The 16,607-nt window shown below is 50.1% G+C and overlaps 1 protein-coding gene across 2 annotated transcripts in view; it reads right to left on the bottom strand.

Annotated features, from left to right (window-relative positions):
* The window catches only part of Gpr107 (G protein-coupled receptor 107), a 74,106-nt gene that overhangs the window by 38,112 nt on the left and 19,387 nt on the right, over positions 1-16,607 (bottom strand). For both annotated transcript variants that reach the window (XM_052182119.1, XM_052182118.1), the window contains exons 2-9: positions 11,846-11,968; positions 11,209-11,259; positions 10,573-10,655; positions 7,385-7,524; positions 3,837-3,874; positions 1,600-1,656; positions 634-741; positions 135-268 (exon numbers count right to left, since the gene is read on the bottom strand). In XM_052182119.1, the coding sequence (XP_052038079.1) occupies positions 135-268; positions 634-741; positions 1,600-1,656; positions 3,837-3,874; positions 7,385-7,524; positions 10,573-10,655; positions 11,209-11,259; positions 11,846-11,911 (677 nt within the window). In that variant the 5' untranslated portion in view covers positions 11,912-11,968. The remainder of the gene's footprint in view (positions 1-134; positions 269-633; positions 742-1,599; positions 1,657-3,836; positions 3,875-7,384; positions 7,525-10,572; positions 10,656-11,208; positions 11,260-11,845; positions 11,969-16,607) is intronic.

The raw sequence follows: 16,607 nt of genomic DNA, 5'->3' as shown, positions 1-16,607 counted from the left end.
ACACTGGAGGGTCCTGCCTCGCCTCTGGATCTCAGGGAAGACGCCCTGGAGGAGGGCAGGGCTGCTCAGTGCCACCTCCTCCAGGGCAAAATTCGGGAGGATGGAATCTTGGAGCACACTCCCAGAGTGCTTACCTTCGTTTCCGCAGGATGTGAATCCAGAGGGTCCCAGACAGAAAGAAGAACAAGGCCATGGAAACATATAACTTGGGGAGAGGGATCTCCCCGGCAGAGAGGTAGCTGTCAGGGTTCTTCTCCGTGATATCAATCTGAAACCAACATAAGGTGTGCATCCCTCTTAGAGACAGACCGTCTCTAGTCAGGAATACACACTTCTTGAGAGCACGTGTGCCAGCCTATAACAAGCAGCTTGCTACTGTCTGAGCTGGAGGACACCAATCCTCTGCAGGAGCGCCCTGACCACTGCAGGCTCCTGACCAGCCCCATGTCCTCCCAGTCGTGCTTCACATATCCTCACCAGCAATAGGTGCTCTCTGGATGCACAAAGCCTTGCTGCATTGCTAGCACCAGAACCAAAGCAAAATAAAACAGAAAGCTTCTCAGAGTCCCCCCCTAGTCTTATGGAGACGTCTCACACTGGCAGCACCCTATGGAGGCCCCACGTGGTACTCACATTTAGGCTGAATGACACCTGTTCACCGGGCTTCGTGTTGCTTGGGCACTTGTGGAAGTAAAGGCTATAGAGGCCTTCCTGGTCATCAGTGCTGATGTTAAAGAAGAACTGGAAGAGAGGAAGAAAGAGGTCCTCACAGCCTCAGCTGGAGCTCCCAGGCCTAGAAATAAGTTAGGGGCCTCAGCAGACAGAGGTTAGCTGGCCTTGGGACCCTCAGAACAGAGGTCAAACAGGGTGTCTTCATCCTGTGAGCCTCTAGTACTTTCTGCCAGTGTTGAAGCACAGGCAGTGTTGGAACTGTGCGGTGATCACCTATGCCCCCTGCCTGGGCTCTGTAACTTCACTTCCACTATATCCACCCATCTGTGAGGGCTCTGCTGAGGTCAGCAGAAACAGCCAAAGGTGAGACAGCATCTCATCTTAAAGTCAACAAACAACTTTCCTATCTGAGAAGTGGACTCCATCAGCCACTGATTGTCACAGTGAACAGAAGTCCTATACCCACAGGACCAGTGTGTATCACTAGGCACGTCACAGCTCAGTGGCTCTTCCAAGTTGCATGGGAAAGTGTCACGTGCCGCTGCCAGGAGGCACCCACATGTAGTTCACGGCCGGGCTGACTGGGCAGGGCCCGAGGCCTCTAAGACTACATCACTTTCAACTCTTAGCACAGGTCCTTCCAGGGCTAGAACTGTCAGCCTGAGTGGAAGACAGCGCAGACTGTGAATGGACAGCAGAGGGTCCCAGAGACCTAAGCCAAGTAGGGTTGGAATCTGTTATTTCACTGCACTTTCACCAAGTTTCCCAGGGTTAGAGAATCACAGCTTGGTTATTAGATAGAGCTCTAGCAGCCTAGTGGTGGGAGGCGGAGTGGTCCTGCAGCCCAGGGATCACACACAGTGAGTTACTGTCCCTATAACCAAGGTACCAGTGGAGACTCAAGCTTTCAGATGGAGTGAACTTTACCTGAAATGAGACCGCCCCGTCATTCTTGTGAATTGAGAAGGATTGCTCTGCCATAGCCTAAAAAGACACAACAGTGGCAGAAAACATGCTTAGGAAAATCAAAGGTAACGGTGGGTGGGGGGACGGGGGGGGGGGGGGCGGGTGCTGAAGCGAATGCTCAATGATTAAAAGTACTGGCTATTTTTGCAAAGATCCTGGGCTCAATTTCCAGATACAGTGGCTCACAGGTGTCTGTAATTCTAATCCTGGAGGATTTAATGCCCTCTTTGGCCTCTGTGGGCACTGAATACATATGATACACTGCATACCTGCAGGTAAAACACCCAAACACTTAAAATAAAAAAATTAAAGCTAAGCCTTTAATCCCAGCACTTGGGAGGCAGAGGCAGGTGGATTTCTGAATTCGGGGCCAGCCTGGTCTACAGAGTGAGTTCCAGGACAGTCAGGGCTACATAGAGAAACCCTGTCTCAAAAAAAAAAGAAAGAAAGAAAGAAAGAGAAAGAAAGAAAGAAAGAAAGAAAGAAAGAAAGAAAGAAAGAAAGAAAGAAAGAAAGAAAGAAAAAAAGAAAACAAAAAACAAACAAAAAATATTTAAAGCTAGTCATCTGGAGAGATAACTCAGTGGTTAAGAACATTTGATGTCCTTGCAGAGAACCTGGGTTTGGTCCCCAGTACCCAGAGGGTGATTTACAAACTCTTACTATAGCTCCAGAGGATCTCTCCTGGCTAGCATGGGCACAGAGACACATATGATATGTATACATATGTGCAGGGAAACACTGTGCTGGCTAGTTTTACATCAACTCAGTTACAAGCTAGAATCACATGAAAGGAGGGAAATTCAATTGAGAAAAGCCCCTCCAAAGTCTGGCTTCAGGGCATTTTCTAAATTAGTGATTGATGGGAAAGGGTCCAGTCATTGTGGGTAAGGCCACCCCTGGGCTGGTAATCCTGGGTTCTGTAAGAAAGCAGGCTGAACATGTAATGGGGAGCAAACCAGTAAGCAGCACCCCTCCATGGCCTCTGCATCAGCTCCTGCCCCCAGGTGCCAGCTCTGCATGAGCTCCTGTCCTGACTTCCTTCAGTGATGGACTACGATGTAGAAATATGAGCCAAATGAACCCTTTCCTCCCCAGCCTACTTTTGGTCATGGTGTTTCTTTATAGCAATAGTATCCCTGACTACAGCACTCATACACATAAAAATAAGTTAAAACTAACTAAAAAATCAAAACAAAACAAAACAAAAAGCTGGACAGTGGTGTTTGTTCCAGCACTCTAGGAGGCAGAGGCAGGCAGATTTCTGTGTTCGAGGCCACCCTGGTCTACAGAGTGAGTTCCAGGACAGCCAGGGCTACACAGAGAAACCCTGTCTCGAAAAAACAAATAAAAAACAACAAAACAAAAACCCACCAAATCTCTTCTTCAAGCACTGCTGACCTTCAAGTGCTCTTTCCAGAAAGATCTGAGATCTGTCTTAGAGAAGGCAGCTCCCCTTTTCCATTTCCTTCCTCAGTTTCCTTCCTTCCTGGCTACCCTATACCTCCCTCCCTGGTCTTCCTGTGAGCACATCTCTATTCTAAAACTTCTATCAGACCAAAGATGCTGCCTGCCCCAGGCAGAGTCAACATCCCACTACACCCTGCTCCTGACTCAAATAAGAGTGCTGCCATCTGCAAGTGATTAATACGAAGCCGAGGGAAGAAACCAGCACACAGGAGTGGGAGAAACTCTGATGGCTACGCTGAACGAAGGCAACAAGGCAACAGAAGGATACATCTTCATGGTTTGTTTCTAGAAGGCTCCCTAAAGCTACCGTCTACTGGAGCCACTGTTCCTTGGGCACAGGATGACAAAGGGGCAGGAGAAATCTTTGCGGTAATGAATACATCCACCATCTTCTTGATTGACAGGACAAATGTATCTAACTGCCCCACAGGCACAGGCAGTTTATTGTCACCCAGTCACACAATACTGTTAGAAGGAAGAAAGCCAGGAAGCGAGCAAAGGCAGTCCTGGTGTGTGCACCTGAAATCCTAGCTTCAGAGGTGGAGGCAGGAGGCAGTTCGAAATGGTTTCAATGTGTTGATGCTGTGTCTCCAAACATAAGCATGTGACATGCAGGAATATATGCACATACACACATACGTGCAAGTGCGCGCGCACGCGCGCGCGCGCGCGCGCACACACACACACACACAGCCAGAGAAGCCGACAGGATGGAGTTCTATGCTTACCTTTGAGTCCACTGTACTTCGTCTAGCCTTGGGACCATCTAGAAGCACAAACATTGAGAGGTATCAGTGCCTCGCTCAGCTCACACACATACAGGGCAGGACCGTCTTACCCATCTTACGGGCCTCCAGCCTATCAATAACCCATCACCAAAACAAACAAGCCTCAGGGCCTCCACCTTCTCAGGTCCCCAAAGATAATTACTGTGACAAAGAAACAGCAAATCAAAGCGGGCGTATATCCTACAAATGTAGCAGAGCCAACAGGAAAGCCTCCGTGTGTACAAGGGAAAGGCAGAGATGCCATTCGGAACAACTGCCAGCGGCATTTTAACAAGACTCTCACTGCTGTGATTCACTTGGAGAAAGCTCAGTGCAGCCATGCTCTCTGCGTGGTGCTGGGGATGGCACCGCACACTCGGCCTGTGCCTGGTAAACTGACTGCCACTGAGCTGCCCCACCATCTGTACTTGCAGACGTCTTGCTGCTGAAGTCTCTTTTTTGTCATTATTGGTGTTTTCTAGGGTTTGCCCAACAGCAGTGTATTATGATTACTAATGCATAAAAATGACATAATTATATTTTAATTTAGAATCTCACAAGTAGATGGCTGGGGAAGGGTAAGAAGCTCAAGGTCACTTACTCTCAGCTACCTAGAGAGCTCAAGGCCAGCTATGAGTTCAATTCCCAGCCACCCCATGGTGGCTCGCGACCATCTACAATGAGATCTGGTGCCCTCTTCTGGCACCAGAGAGCTTTTTCATGGGACAGAGTGGGCACCTGCCTTGCTGCCCTGGGGACACCTTCCTGGGGAAGGCAATCCAACGACTGCAGAAGACGGTGTTTGATGAACACAAGGGATCTGGACCAGCAGGGCCAGAGTAGGCCCAGAACGGCACTCTACACCCTAGTTCTCTCCTCCGTTCTTAATCTGCATCAGCTCTCAACCAATCCAGGGAAAGGCAAACACCTTTTCTTTTTTTTTTTTTCTTTTTTTCTTTTTGGTTTTTTGGAGACAGGGTTTCTGTGTATAGCTCTGGCTGTCCTGGAATTTACTCTGTAGACCAGGCTAGCCTCGAACTCAGAAATCCACCTGCCTCTGCCTCCCAGAGTGCTGGGATTACAGGCGTGCGCCACCACTGCCCAGCTGCAAATACCTTTCAAACTAAGTGATGAACGACCTCGAAAGAATGTGCACAGGGCAGTAACGGACAGACAGTTGATACAGCAGCAGCCTCGGGAATGGCAGTCTGAGAGCAGCAGTGAGTTTGGCCCGGGGTCGGAGGGGAAGGCTAGGCAGCAGGTGCTAGAGTAGGCAGGAGCAGGAGCTGGGGTCACACAAACCCTTCTCCCCAAAACATTAGGAAGGGAAAACCAAAGTTCAACATGGCCTCTTCTGACTTTCCATTTTAGCATTTCCCCTCAAACTCAGCCTCTCTTTGCTGCATAGGCCTCACCTTGACTGGGCACAGATGTTCTTCCTGCCTCAGCCTTCCAAGTTCTAGGACTGCAGACATGCACAGTGCCCAGCATGTTAGACAACCAAGCACCTAGGATTCCAGCATCAGCTGTTATGCTTCGCCTGAGTTCTGATGCGGAGTGTCAATATTCTCAAGGCGATTGTATCCTCTGAGCCAGAGGTCCCAGCTCCACTAACCCATCTCAAAGACACTTACAATAATTTTCCTTTTTAAAGAGATTCATTTTAGGGCTGGAGAGATGGCTCAGTGGTTAAGAGCACCATGCGAGCACATGGTGGCTCACAGTCATCCGTAATGAAATCTGGTGCCCTCTTCTGGTACACAGGCAGAACACATTAAAGAAATATTTTTTTAAAAAAGACAGATCGGCAACCAACAAATTGGGAAAAGATCTTCACCAATCCTACATCAGATAGAGGGCTAATATCCAATATATATAAAGAACTCAAGAAGTTAGACTCCAGAAAACCGAACAACCCTATTAAAAAATGGGGTACAGAGTTAAACAAAGAATTCTCACCTGAAGAACTTCGGATGGCAGAGAAGCATCTTAAAAAATGCTCAACTTCATTAGTCATTAGGGAAATGCAAATCAAAACAACCCTAAGATTTCATCTTACACCAGTCAGAATGGCTAAGATTAAAAATTCAGGAGACAGCAGGTGTTGGAGAGGGTGCGGAGAAAGAGGAACACTCCTCCACTGCTGGTGGGGTTGCAAATTGGTACAACCACTCTGGAAAGCAGTCTGGCGGTTCCTCCGAAAACTGGGCACCTCACTTCCAGAAGATCCTGCTATACCACTCCTGGGCATATACCCAGAGGATTCCCCACCATGTAATAAGGATACATGCTCTACTATGTTCATAGCAGCCCTATATATAATTGCCAGATGCTGGAAAGAACCCAGGTATCCCTCAACAGAAGAGTGGATGCAAAAAATGTGGTATATCTACACAATGGAGTACTATTCAGCCATTAGAAACAATGAATTCATGAAATTCTTAGGCAAATGGATGGAGCTAGAGAACATCATACTAAGTGAGGTAACCCAGACTCAAAAGGTGAATCATGGTATGCACTCACTAATAAGTGGTTATTAACCTAGAAAACTGGAATACCCAAAACATAATGGTCCCTGGTTCTGGAAAGACTCAGTGAAACAGTATTTGGCAAAACCAGAACGGGGAACTGGGAAGGGGTGGGAGGGAGGACAGGGGAAGAGAAGGGGGCTTACGGGACTTTCGGGGAGTGGGGGGGGCTAGAAAAGGGGAAATCATTTGAAATGTAAATAAATTATATCGAATAAAAAAAATAACAATAAAAAAAAAAGACTCATCTTTGTGTAAGTGTGTGTGTGTGTGTGTGTGTGTGTGTGTGTGTGCACCTTGTGTATGGGTGCCAGTGGAGGCCAGAAGGGCTTTGGAGCCCTTGGAGCTGGGGTTACAGGTTTCATGAAGCACCTGAGGTGGGTGTTGGGAGGTAAACTCGGGTCCTCTGGGTCAAGCAAGGTTTCTTAACTGCTGAGCCATCTCTCTCCAGTCCTTACACAGAAGGCCATCTCTCCAGTCCTTACACAGAAGGCCATCTCTGCAGTCCTTACACAGAAAGCCGTCTCTCCAGTCCTTACACAGAAGGCCATCTCTGCAGTCCTTACACAGAAGGCCGTCTCTCCAGTCCTTACACAGAAGGCCATCTCTCCAGTCCTTATACAAAAGGCTCTCTATGAGAGAGTAAGTCCAGTGCCACAGAACCTGGAGAAGCCTGGAGATGGCGATGTGTCACTTTAGGGAAAGGCTGCACATGTGTGAGAATCACTTACTAGGACAGCGGGGTGGAATAAAAGGACACCAATGCACATGCACAGGCTGACAGCTGTGAGGCAGCATGTCCTAGACTGAGGAAATGAGGCCACCAGGGACAGTTACCAAAGAGCTAAGCCAGGACAAGGAGAGGGGCCTCTTTTCTCTCCTCCTTCCACAGGCGTCCTGTGTGGCCTCCAGAGTACAATGCTCAGACAATACAGACCAGGCTGCAGTTCTTGAAAACAAAATCTCTCCAAAGCAGCTTACCGAGGGTTCTCTGAGCCTCACTGTCTTTGGGGTTGGAGCTGACAGCAGGCTCCTGGCTCCGACTGGGGACTTTCTCATCCTTGCTGAAGACAATCTCTGGTAACTGCTTACCAGCTTCTGCTGGGGATCTGACCTTGACTCTGGATCAAACAGAAAGGAGAGGTCAGAGCAGCGCTCCAGCTGTCACTAAACACTGCCGTAGGCCAGTTCAAGCTGTCTGTCTGTCTGTCTGTTTTCAGTACAAGGTTTCTCTGTGCAACCCTGGCTGTCCTAGAACTAGCTCTATAGACCACGCTAGCCTCAAATCAAGAGATCCGCCTACTTCAGCCTCCCAGGGGCTAGGATTAAAGGCGTGTGCCACCATGCCCAGCTCCAGCTCTGAATCTAGCCCCTTGTGCCAGCCCTGCCACATTAGAGATGTAGATTCTGCCATCCACATTCTATGCAGAAACTGAGGTGCAGCACAAAGGATAAGCACTGGCTAAGTTCTGGAGAGGCCAGGCAGGGACAACGCGCTTGCCTAGCCTGCACATGGCCTTGACCTTGGCCCCAGCCCTGCCACCCCGAGCTAGGACACAGCTGAGTGAGGAGCCCGACAGTCTCGCTCTAAACCAGGGTAGTAGCAAATACATAATTATGCTGTTCACACATCCCTTAGGGATTCTTAATGTGCTCAGAACATTGGTGAAAAGAAACAGAAGACACAGTCAGGAGAAGTTCAGGGACTGTGTGAGGAATTGGGAACACTACTAGTTACTGGCCTAAAAGCCATTTCTTCCATCTCTCTGCTTCAACAATTAATTATATGTTTGTGTGTGCATATGCAAGCTTATGTGCTCTATATACATGCAAAATCCTGGGAAGGCTTCCAATCCCCTAGAGCTGGAGTAGTTATAGGTGGTTGGGAGCCCCCATGTGAACGCTGAGAATCACACCTGGGTCCTCTGCAAGACGAATGAGTGCCCTTAATCGCCAAGCCATCTATCTAGCACCCCCCTCTTTTTTTCTTTTATAAGACAGAGTCTCACTATGTAACCCAGGCCTGGAACTTACCATGTAGACAAAGCTAGCCCCAAACTCAAAGAGATCTGCTGGCTTCTATTTCCTGAGTGCTGTGATTAAAGATATGTCGCCGGGAGCTGAAGAGATGGCTCAGTGGTTAAAAGTACGGACTGCTCTTCCAGAAGTCCTGAGTTCAATTCCCAGCAACCATATGGTGGCTCACAACCATCTGTGATGGGATCCAGCGCCGCCTTCTGGTGTGTCTGAAGACAGTGTACTCATATATACATATAAAACTGCCTGAGACATGGACAGTGAGGGTGGGGGGGCACAGGTAAAAGGCATAAGACCTAATTGGTCCCCAACATGAGCAAGCTGCCACTGGGCTGGGCTCTCCTGAGCCTGCTGCCACCTAGGGCCTCCAGGCAGGGAGTCAATCCCTGGCTCATTTCTTTTGCCAGGCTCAGTCAGTCCTTCTCTGCCCAGTGCCAAACACACCATAATCTAGGAGACTGCCAGCCTTCCTGACAGATGAAAGCAGAGGCAACCAGGGGTGGATGCCTTAGTGAAGCTCAGAGTGGTTCTATGACAAAGTGCTCTATTTTTCAAGAGACTTGCTCAGCGGACGTGTCCTCTTTCTGCTTCTGACCACGTGTATCCCCACCTGGCCACCTTGCCCCGCCAGCGGCTGGGTCTGACAACAACCTGGACACAGAAGTCTTAGTCTGTAAGCCTTTGAAGACTCCCTCGGGGACTGCACACAGGGCCAGAGAGCTGGCTCACTGGGAAGGCACTGGTGGCTAAGCCTGACAACCTGACTTCAGCCTCCACAGAGGAAGAAGAGATCGGACTCCCATAATTGCTCCCCGACCGCCACATGCTCTGACCAGCACCCAGACAATTATGAACAAAAGGAAAGAGGGAAGTCACAGGTAAGTTGGGCTGGCTGGGCATGGAGATGCTTAGTTGGCAAAGCACCTGCTCCAAATTATGCAGACCTGTATCTAATCCTCAGAGCCCACGTGTAGAAGTGCGTGTGGTGATACGAGTCTGCAACCCCAGTGCTGGGGAGGTGGAGACAGGAGACTCCGGAAGTTTACTGGCCAGCTAATCTAAATCAGCAAAGATTCAGGCTCAGAGAGAGACTCTTCATCAAGGAAAGAAAGTAGAACCCTGGCCATGGTGGTGTATCTTTTTCTTTTCTTTTTTTTTCAGACAGGGTTTCTCTGTGTAGCCCTTGGTGTTCTGAAACTCACCCTATCGACCAAGCTGGCCTCGGACACACAGAAATCTGCCTGCCTCTGCCTCCTGTGAGGGAGTGCTTAGATTAATGAATTAATTAATGGCATGTACATCTTTAATCTCAGTGCTCAGAAGGCAGAGTCAGGCAGATATCTGAGTTCAAGGCTAGCCTGGTCTACACAATGAGATTCTGTTCATGGGAGTGGGGGAATGGGATATGATTGACAACCAACATTATCTTCTGCTGCACTCCCCAAACATGAAACCCAGGCAGTGGCCAGATGGAAATGTACCTAACTTGAAAACACAAAATCCCCTAATTCATCTAAGTTCCAATGTGCTTATTAAAAGATTGAGTTGTCAGACTCCTCACCAGTGATCTTTTTATTTTTAGTGCAAAAGGACGGGAGGCCTTCTTCACCTGTGCTTTGTAGTAGCCATCCCTCAAGGACAATCTCACGAGAGACACCAGCACTGTGAGGCAGGGAAGGGACTGAGTCCTGGAGTTACACAGCCTCTCCGTGGCAGAAGCCATCTAGATTTTGTCCAGTTTCCTACCTGCCTCTCTAATATGTTCCCCAACAGTCAGTCACCTTGGGCTAGCACAGTGCTGGTCACCATGCTCCTCCACAGACCACCCCCTCTCCTGCGGATGTAGACACCCTTCCTGCTCTCATTCATCTGGAAAAGCTGACTCACCACAGGCCGGCCTGACCTGGAACCGTCCTTCCATGGCGTGGTGTGCGGAAGTTCCTCCCCGTTTCCCCCACTGTGCTGCAGTCATCTGGATTGTACTGTCTGCCTTCCTCCCAAGCCAGCCCTGTCCCCGGGCCCTCACCTCCAGTACTCAGTATAGGACAGGCATATGGGAGACGCTGTGCGAGCACCAGCAGCAGCTAGTCACGGCACTGGGGGGGAGCAGAGGGAACTCTGGAATTACTTACATGCTTCCAGAGATGTCTAAGATGAGAAGAGTGACAGAAGACATGGACTTTTTTTTAAAAATACAGTAATTCACATCTTCATCCTGCCAAAGGAAGAGCAAGTGTGTATCACCATGTTTACTCTGGAGAACGAGGCAGAAGAGTAGCTCCTGCTCCTTCCCACAGAGCCTACAAGTTTCAGCAGCAACCACCTTAGAATAGGACTGTGGGCCAAAGGGTGTCCTGAGCCCCAGTGAGGAAGGACTGCAGTGAGGCTGTGACCTAAAACTTGCCAAGCCCCTGCAATCCTGCACCTGTGAAGTAGAGGCAGGAACACCAACCAGTGTGTGCCGGCATCGTCTAGGATGCAAAGTGTGGTGGAGTGTGCCTGCAATCCTAGAACTCGGGAGGCGAGGCAGGAGGACTGCTCCAAGTTTGAGAGCACCCTGGACTACAGAATGAAACCCCCGTCATCCCCTACTGTCCCTTTAAAAGGGGACAAGGGGCTTGCAGAGGTCCTGGTTCTCAGCACCCATGATCACAGCTGTAACTCAGTTCCAGGGGATCCTCTGAGGGCACGAGGCAAGCATGTGGTGTGCAGACATGCATGTGGGCAAAATACCAACACACAGAAATTATTTTTTAAAGGCAACTTACCAGGTAAGAAGAAAAGCCATCATTCTTGGTCCGATCGAGACTGAATCCGATCTGAGGGCAGCAGAGAGGGAAGACTAAGTCCTCTGTCCTCGCCTTTCTTACTCGAAGAGCAAAATTAAGCTAAATAACAACAACCTCCGAAGCAAACCCAGCCCCATCGGCCTGGCTTCGCATTTTCTTCAGTGCTCTCTGTAAGAGGGCACAGCTGCTCAGGTGAAACCACTAATCATGTATTTACTCAAGAGCTACAGGACTGGAGACATGCTCAGGGGCAAAGAGTGCTGGCTGCTGTGCTCTCCCAGAGGTCCTGGGTTCAATTCCAGCAACAACATGGTGACTCACAACCATCTAGAACGGGATACAGTTTCTTCTGGTATGCAGGTGCACATGCAGATAAATCACTCACATACATAAAATACATAAACAAACTTAAAAAAAGGTCACACCCTAAGGTTGGCGCAGTGGTAGAACACTTCCTAGCGTGGGTAAGGCTGGGTTTCAGCCCACCACTGCACGGACAATATAAAATAAAGCTGAACCGGTAGTGTACTTTGGCTCAACCAACACTGTTCTCCACAGTTTGGCAAGGAGGGAGGAGGCTGATGGAGTAACCCCTGACCCACAGGAAGACACTTGCCTCAGAGTCCTTGATCGTGGCTCCCTCCGGCTCGTTCACAGAGAGGCTGCTGACATTGACCACCATGTAGCCGTCCTTGAAGAACCCGAAGGTGTTGAGATGGACTTTATGCCGCACATCATCCTACAGAGGTTGGGGATGATTTCTCATTAGTCAGCCTGTTCATCTGCTTGAAAAGCTGGCCATGTGTCCAGCTTCCTGCTGGCCAGTCTAAGTTCCCATAGGTGCAGAGCCAGAGCCAGCTGTCATAAGCTACCCTTCAAATGCTGAAAAGGACTCCCACAGATCAAAACCCTGCAGAGGGCAACTGTGCAGCCCACTTGTATGGGCTCTGGGGCAAATTGGTCAGGGTCAACATGACATGAGAACTCCACAGCAAGATGAACCATGATCTTAATCAGCCTGCATTCAGGAAGCCTGAACGAACAGTGCCTGGCATCTGGTAGGCACTCAAAACTTGACAGGATAGAGGAGGCCAAGTCACATGGTGCACATCTTTAATCCCCACCCAGGAGGCGGAGGCGGAGGCGGAGGCGGAGGCGGAGGCGGAGGCGGAGGCGGAGGCGGAGGCAGAGGCAGGAGGGTGAGTTCAAAGCCAGGCTGGTCTACACAGAGTTCCTGGTCAGCCAGGGTTACATAGTGAGACCCTGTTTAAAAATAAAGACAAACAACCCCCTCAAAAAAAACCTAGGAGGCTGGGGGTTAAGGGGCTGGGGGCTAGGGTCTGGGGCGGGGGGGGCTGGGGGGGATAGGAAGCTGGGGGACTGGGGCTGGGAGACTGGGGGCTGGGTGTCTAGGAGCTGGGGGCTGGGGGCTGGGGCTGGGGGCTGGGTGTCTAGGGTCTGGGGTCTGGGCCGGGGGCTGGGGGCCGGGGGCTGGTTCAGAGAAGAGCACTTGCCGCTCTTCCATGGAGAGTCTCCCAGCAACCACATTAGGAGGCTCCCAACTGTCTGTAACTCCAGGGGATCCTGTGCTTCTGGCCTCTGTGGGCACCTGCATTCATGTGCACGCCCCCTACACACAGATACATACACCCTCAAATAATTAAGAATAATTTAAAATTTATGGGGCTGGAGAGATGGCTCAGTGGTTAAGAGTACTGACTGCTCTCCCAGAGGTCCTGAGTTCAATGCCCAGCAACCACCTGGTGGCTCACAGCCATCTGTAATGGAATCTGATGCCCTCTTCTGGTGCGTCTGAAGACAGCTACAGTGTATTCATATACATAAAATAAATAAATCTTTAAAAAAAAAAAACTTCCCCCTCAAAAAATTTAAAATTTATAAAAGAAAGTACTTCTGGTGGGGGAGTGCTGAAATGAGTACAGACACCCTGCTGCCCTCAGCTCCTCCCAGACTTTTCTCACCTGAACCTAAGTGATACCCAGTATGCTGGGCCTTCAGGGCAGAAGCTAAAGCAGAGGCACTCCCAGGAACAGTCAAGTGGGGCCATATGACTGAGCACGGGGAAATCCCGGGCTCTGCTAAACCACAGCCCACAGGGATACATGCCACACCCACACCCACACCCACACCCACACCCACACCGCCTGCCCCTCCCCCTGTGCCTGCCCCCACGTCTCAACTGAAGCAGGACTACACATTTCAGGACCAGGACAAGATATCAGCAAAGCCTTCTAACACTGAGCACCACCAGTGTTCATCATGACACGTGACATTACTGGGAATTACATGGACTGGGTCTGTGACACATGGCTCTTTACCCAGAAAGCTGGAACCCTCTCCTACACTAAAAGTTCCCAGGTCTCACAGGCCGTCAATGGGACCTTCTGAGGGACTACTATAAGTCCCACCCACAAGGCCAAGAGACAATGCACTGGACTGCCGCCACCAGGAGGGTCTTATTTCCTGGTTAACTCTGGCTCCCCCTCCCCCCAACTAGGTCTGCGGGCTGGAGCACTGGCCCTCAGCAAGCTCTCTCTCCAGACTCCTGCAGTATCTCAGAATGGCACTGGCTTCCTCCCCTCACCCCCTCCTTCACCCTGTGTTTTCAACTCCCTCTTCCCTTTTTGGCCATCTGGGAATTTCCCTTGGTGCAGAGTTCAGCTAGGCATTTGGAGCATGTGTGCTACCTCTCTCCCTCCCATGACAGGAAGGAGACTGAGGCAACCCACACTCCCACAGAGATGCACTCTGCAGAGCTGTGAGGACTGCTAAGGGCAGCACAGGCAGGGGGAAGGTCGCCCTGATGACTACCGTCCTGTTCTTCACAACACACGCATGCCCACTGCAGGGACACAGGAGAGAGGCTGAGAGCCCCCAGCTGAGCTGGCGGGGCTGCAGAGAGCAGGAAAAGCCCAGAACCTATTCACACTACCTCAGGAAATATCTCAGAACCGCAGCAAAGCAAGCCCACTCACAACACACACACACACACACACACCATGGGACAGGATTTGGAGGGAACACTTGGGATGGTGACTGCTCCTCAGGGAAAGGGACTTTCTAGGCACTTGAGGGAAAGCAAGGCTTCAGAAAATTCTGAAAGCACTAAGAATTGTTTCCCACTGGCTACAGTGTGTTTACATTGTGGAAATAAGTTGAGTTGTCCATTTATATCCAGCATGTGTGGATTTTACTTGTTTCTTATATTTTGCTTATTTACTTGCATGTATATGCACATGTCACAGAACAAAGAGAAAGCCAGAGACAGCTTGTAGGAGTCCAGTCCCCCCCTTCCGACACGTGGGGCCCAGGCCCAGCTCCTTGGCCTTTCACTGCTGAGCCACCTCGCTGGTCTCAAACTTACATTTTAAGGGTATGCTTCTTCTGCTCTGTCCAACATGTAGGAAGTTTACAGCGGACAGAGTGGTACACCCCACAGGTGGAAGGCAGAGGCAGGAGCATCTCTGTGAGTTCAAGGTCAGTCTCATCTAAAAAGCTAGTGGCAGAACAGCTAGGGTTACGCAGTGAGAGCCCATCTCTACACAAACAAAGCCTCAAAGAGGCTCCATGAGGCTCCCCAGACATGGGCCACGGCAGCACACCCCGCACTTGGCAAGCAGAGGCAGGAGGATGAGAGGTTGGGTGGGAGCTCAGCATCGCTGCCTTTCTCCCTGCTACTCTCTTGGAAACGGCAGGAAGCTCCCTGACAACTGGACGGACAGTACAGGGAGAGGAGGCGGGGACAGAGAGGGCCTGTCGACCAGGCCAGACACCAGCAACAGAGAGGATGCACTGGCCACCTCCTTTGCACAGGACCCAGCAGGGCTCTGGGGAGCGCTCACCAACACCCACCGAGCTGCCTCCCCACAGCTCTACAGGGCAGGTGCTGGTCTGCTCAGGCAGCTGAAGAAGAAACAGGCCCAGACAGGTGAGAGCTGGCTTGGATGGCGGCGGAAGCAGACCCAGCCCAGCCAGGAACTCCACACCTGGGCTCTTACTCACTGCGTGCCTTTCACAAGCAAATAAACAGTGCAGCTTTTATCTAGCTTTGAACTAGTCTGCATTACACAGGAGTGCCAGGGCTTGTCCCAGCTTACACACGCACTTCAGCCAATTAGGGGAACAAGCCCAAAGACCCTCCATCCCATCTACAAGTATCTTCCTATGTATCTCCAACGTGGGCCAAAAGAAAAACAACAACGGTGTGGTGCACGCCTAATCACAGTAACTGCACAGCAGGTTACTTCATAGCATTCAGCTATGAAAAGTCAAGGTCGCAGGGACATAAGCGACTAAAATACTGTGCTGGACTGAGGATGCAGCCAGAGAAGACCGCTGCCTCAATCTGCCGAGCCGCTGGACTGGGTCCTAAGCACGTCAATGGCTTACGTTAATGGCTGGAATACACCGCAGCCGCACCTAGACACCCAAACAAGGTCAGCATGAAGCTGACCGCTCTTCCGCTCTCCTCACAGGTGCTCTGCCAACAACCGTAGCTTGAAGATGAAACACTGTTGATTAATGTTCCGTCGTGTTTTTGTTTTCCTTGAAATGGGATCTCACTGAGAGGCCCACACTGGCTTCCAATTCAAAATCTTTCTTCAGCCTTGCAGACGCACCACGCCAAGCCTGGATATAGAGAAAAGTGCAAGGCGTGGTTCCAGAGTATGTAAAGTTACTCTGAAGTGCTTACTCTTATTTTCAATAATCTGTTTTGTTAAACTAAACTTTATTTTAAAACCCAAGTATAGTGGAGGCGGCCTTTAATCCCAGCACTGGAGGGGCAGAGGCGGGGCACATAGATAAGGGCCTATGAGATGGCTCAGTGACTAGGGCACTGGTTGCCCGCTAAGCCTATACCCTGAGTTCAACTTCCAGGACCCACACAGTGAAAGGAGAGAATCCTCTCCCACAAGTCAACACCTGCATGTTCTCAATGCATATGTGCCCCACACCCACATTAGATAAATACAAATTTTTAAATGATAAGTAGTTAAAGCCATATGTGGCAATACACACCTGCAATCCCAACACTAGGAAGGCTGAGATAAAAGGATTATAGACGGAAGGGCTATCCTGGGCTATACAGAACTTTTTTTTTTTTTTGATTTTTTTTTTTCCCGAGATAGGGTTTCTCTGTGTAGCCCTGGCTGTCCTGCAACTCACTCTGTAGACCAGGCTGTCCTGGAACTCAGAAATCCACCTGCATCTGCCTCCTAAGTGCTGGGATTAAAGGCGTGTGCCACCACCGCCCAGCTTTTAGTTTTTAACTTATATCAGCAAGCAAGAAATACTGGCTCTGAAAGCTTGAGGCAGCAATACTGCCCTGAGTTCAAAGCCTGCCTCAACTAGATGAA

The sequence above is a fragment of the Apodemus sylvaticus genome, chromosome 5, assembly GCF_947179515.1.
Source record: "Apodemus sylvaticus chromosome 5, mApoSyl1.1, whole genome shotgun sequence".
NCBI classification, from domain to species: Eukaryota; Metazoa; Chordata; class Mammalia; order Rodentia; family Muridae; genus Apodemus; species Apodemus sylvaticus.
Note: the sequence above shows the minus strand (reverse complement) of the source record. Positions and strands in the feature narration are given on the sequence as shown.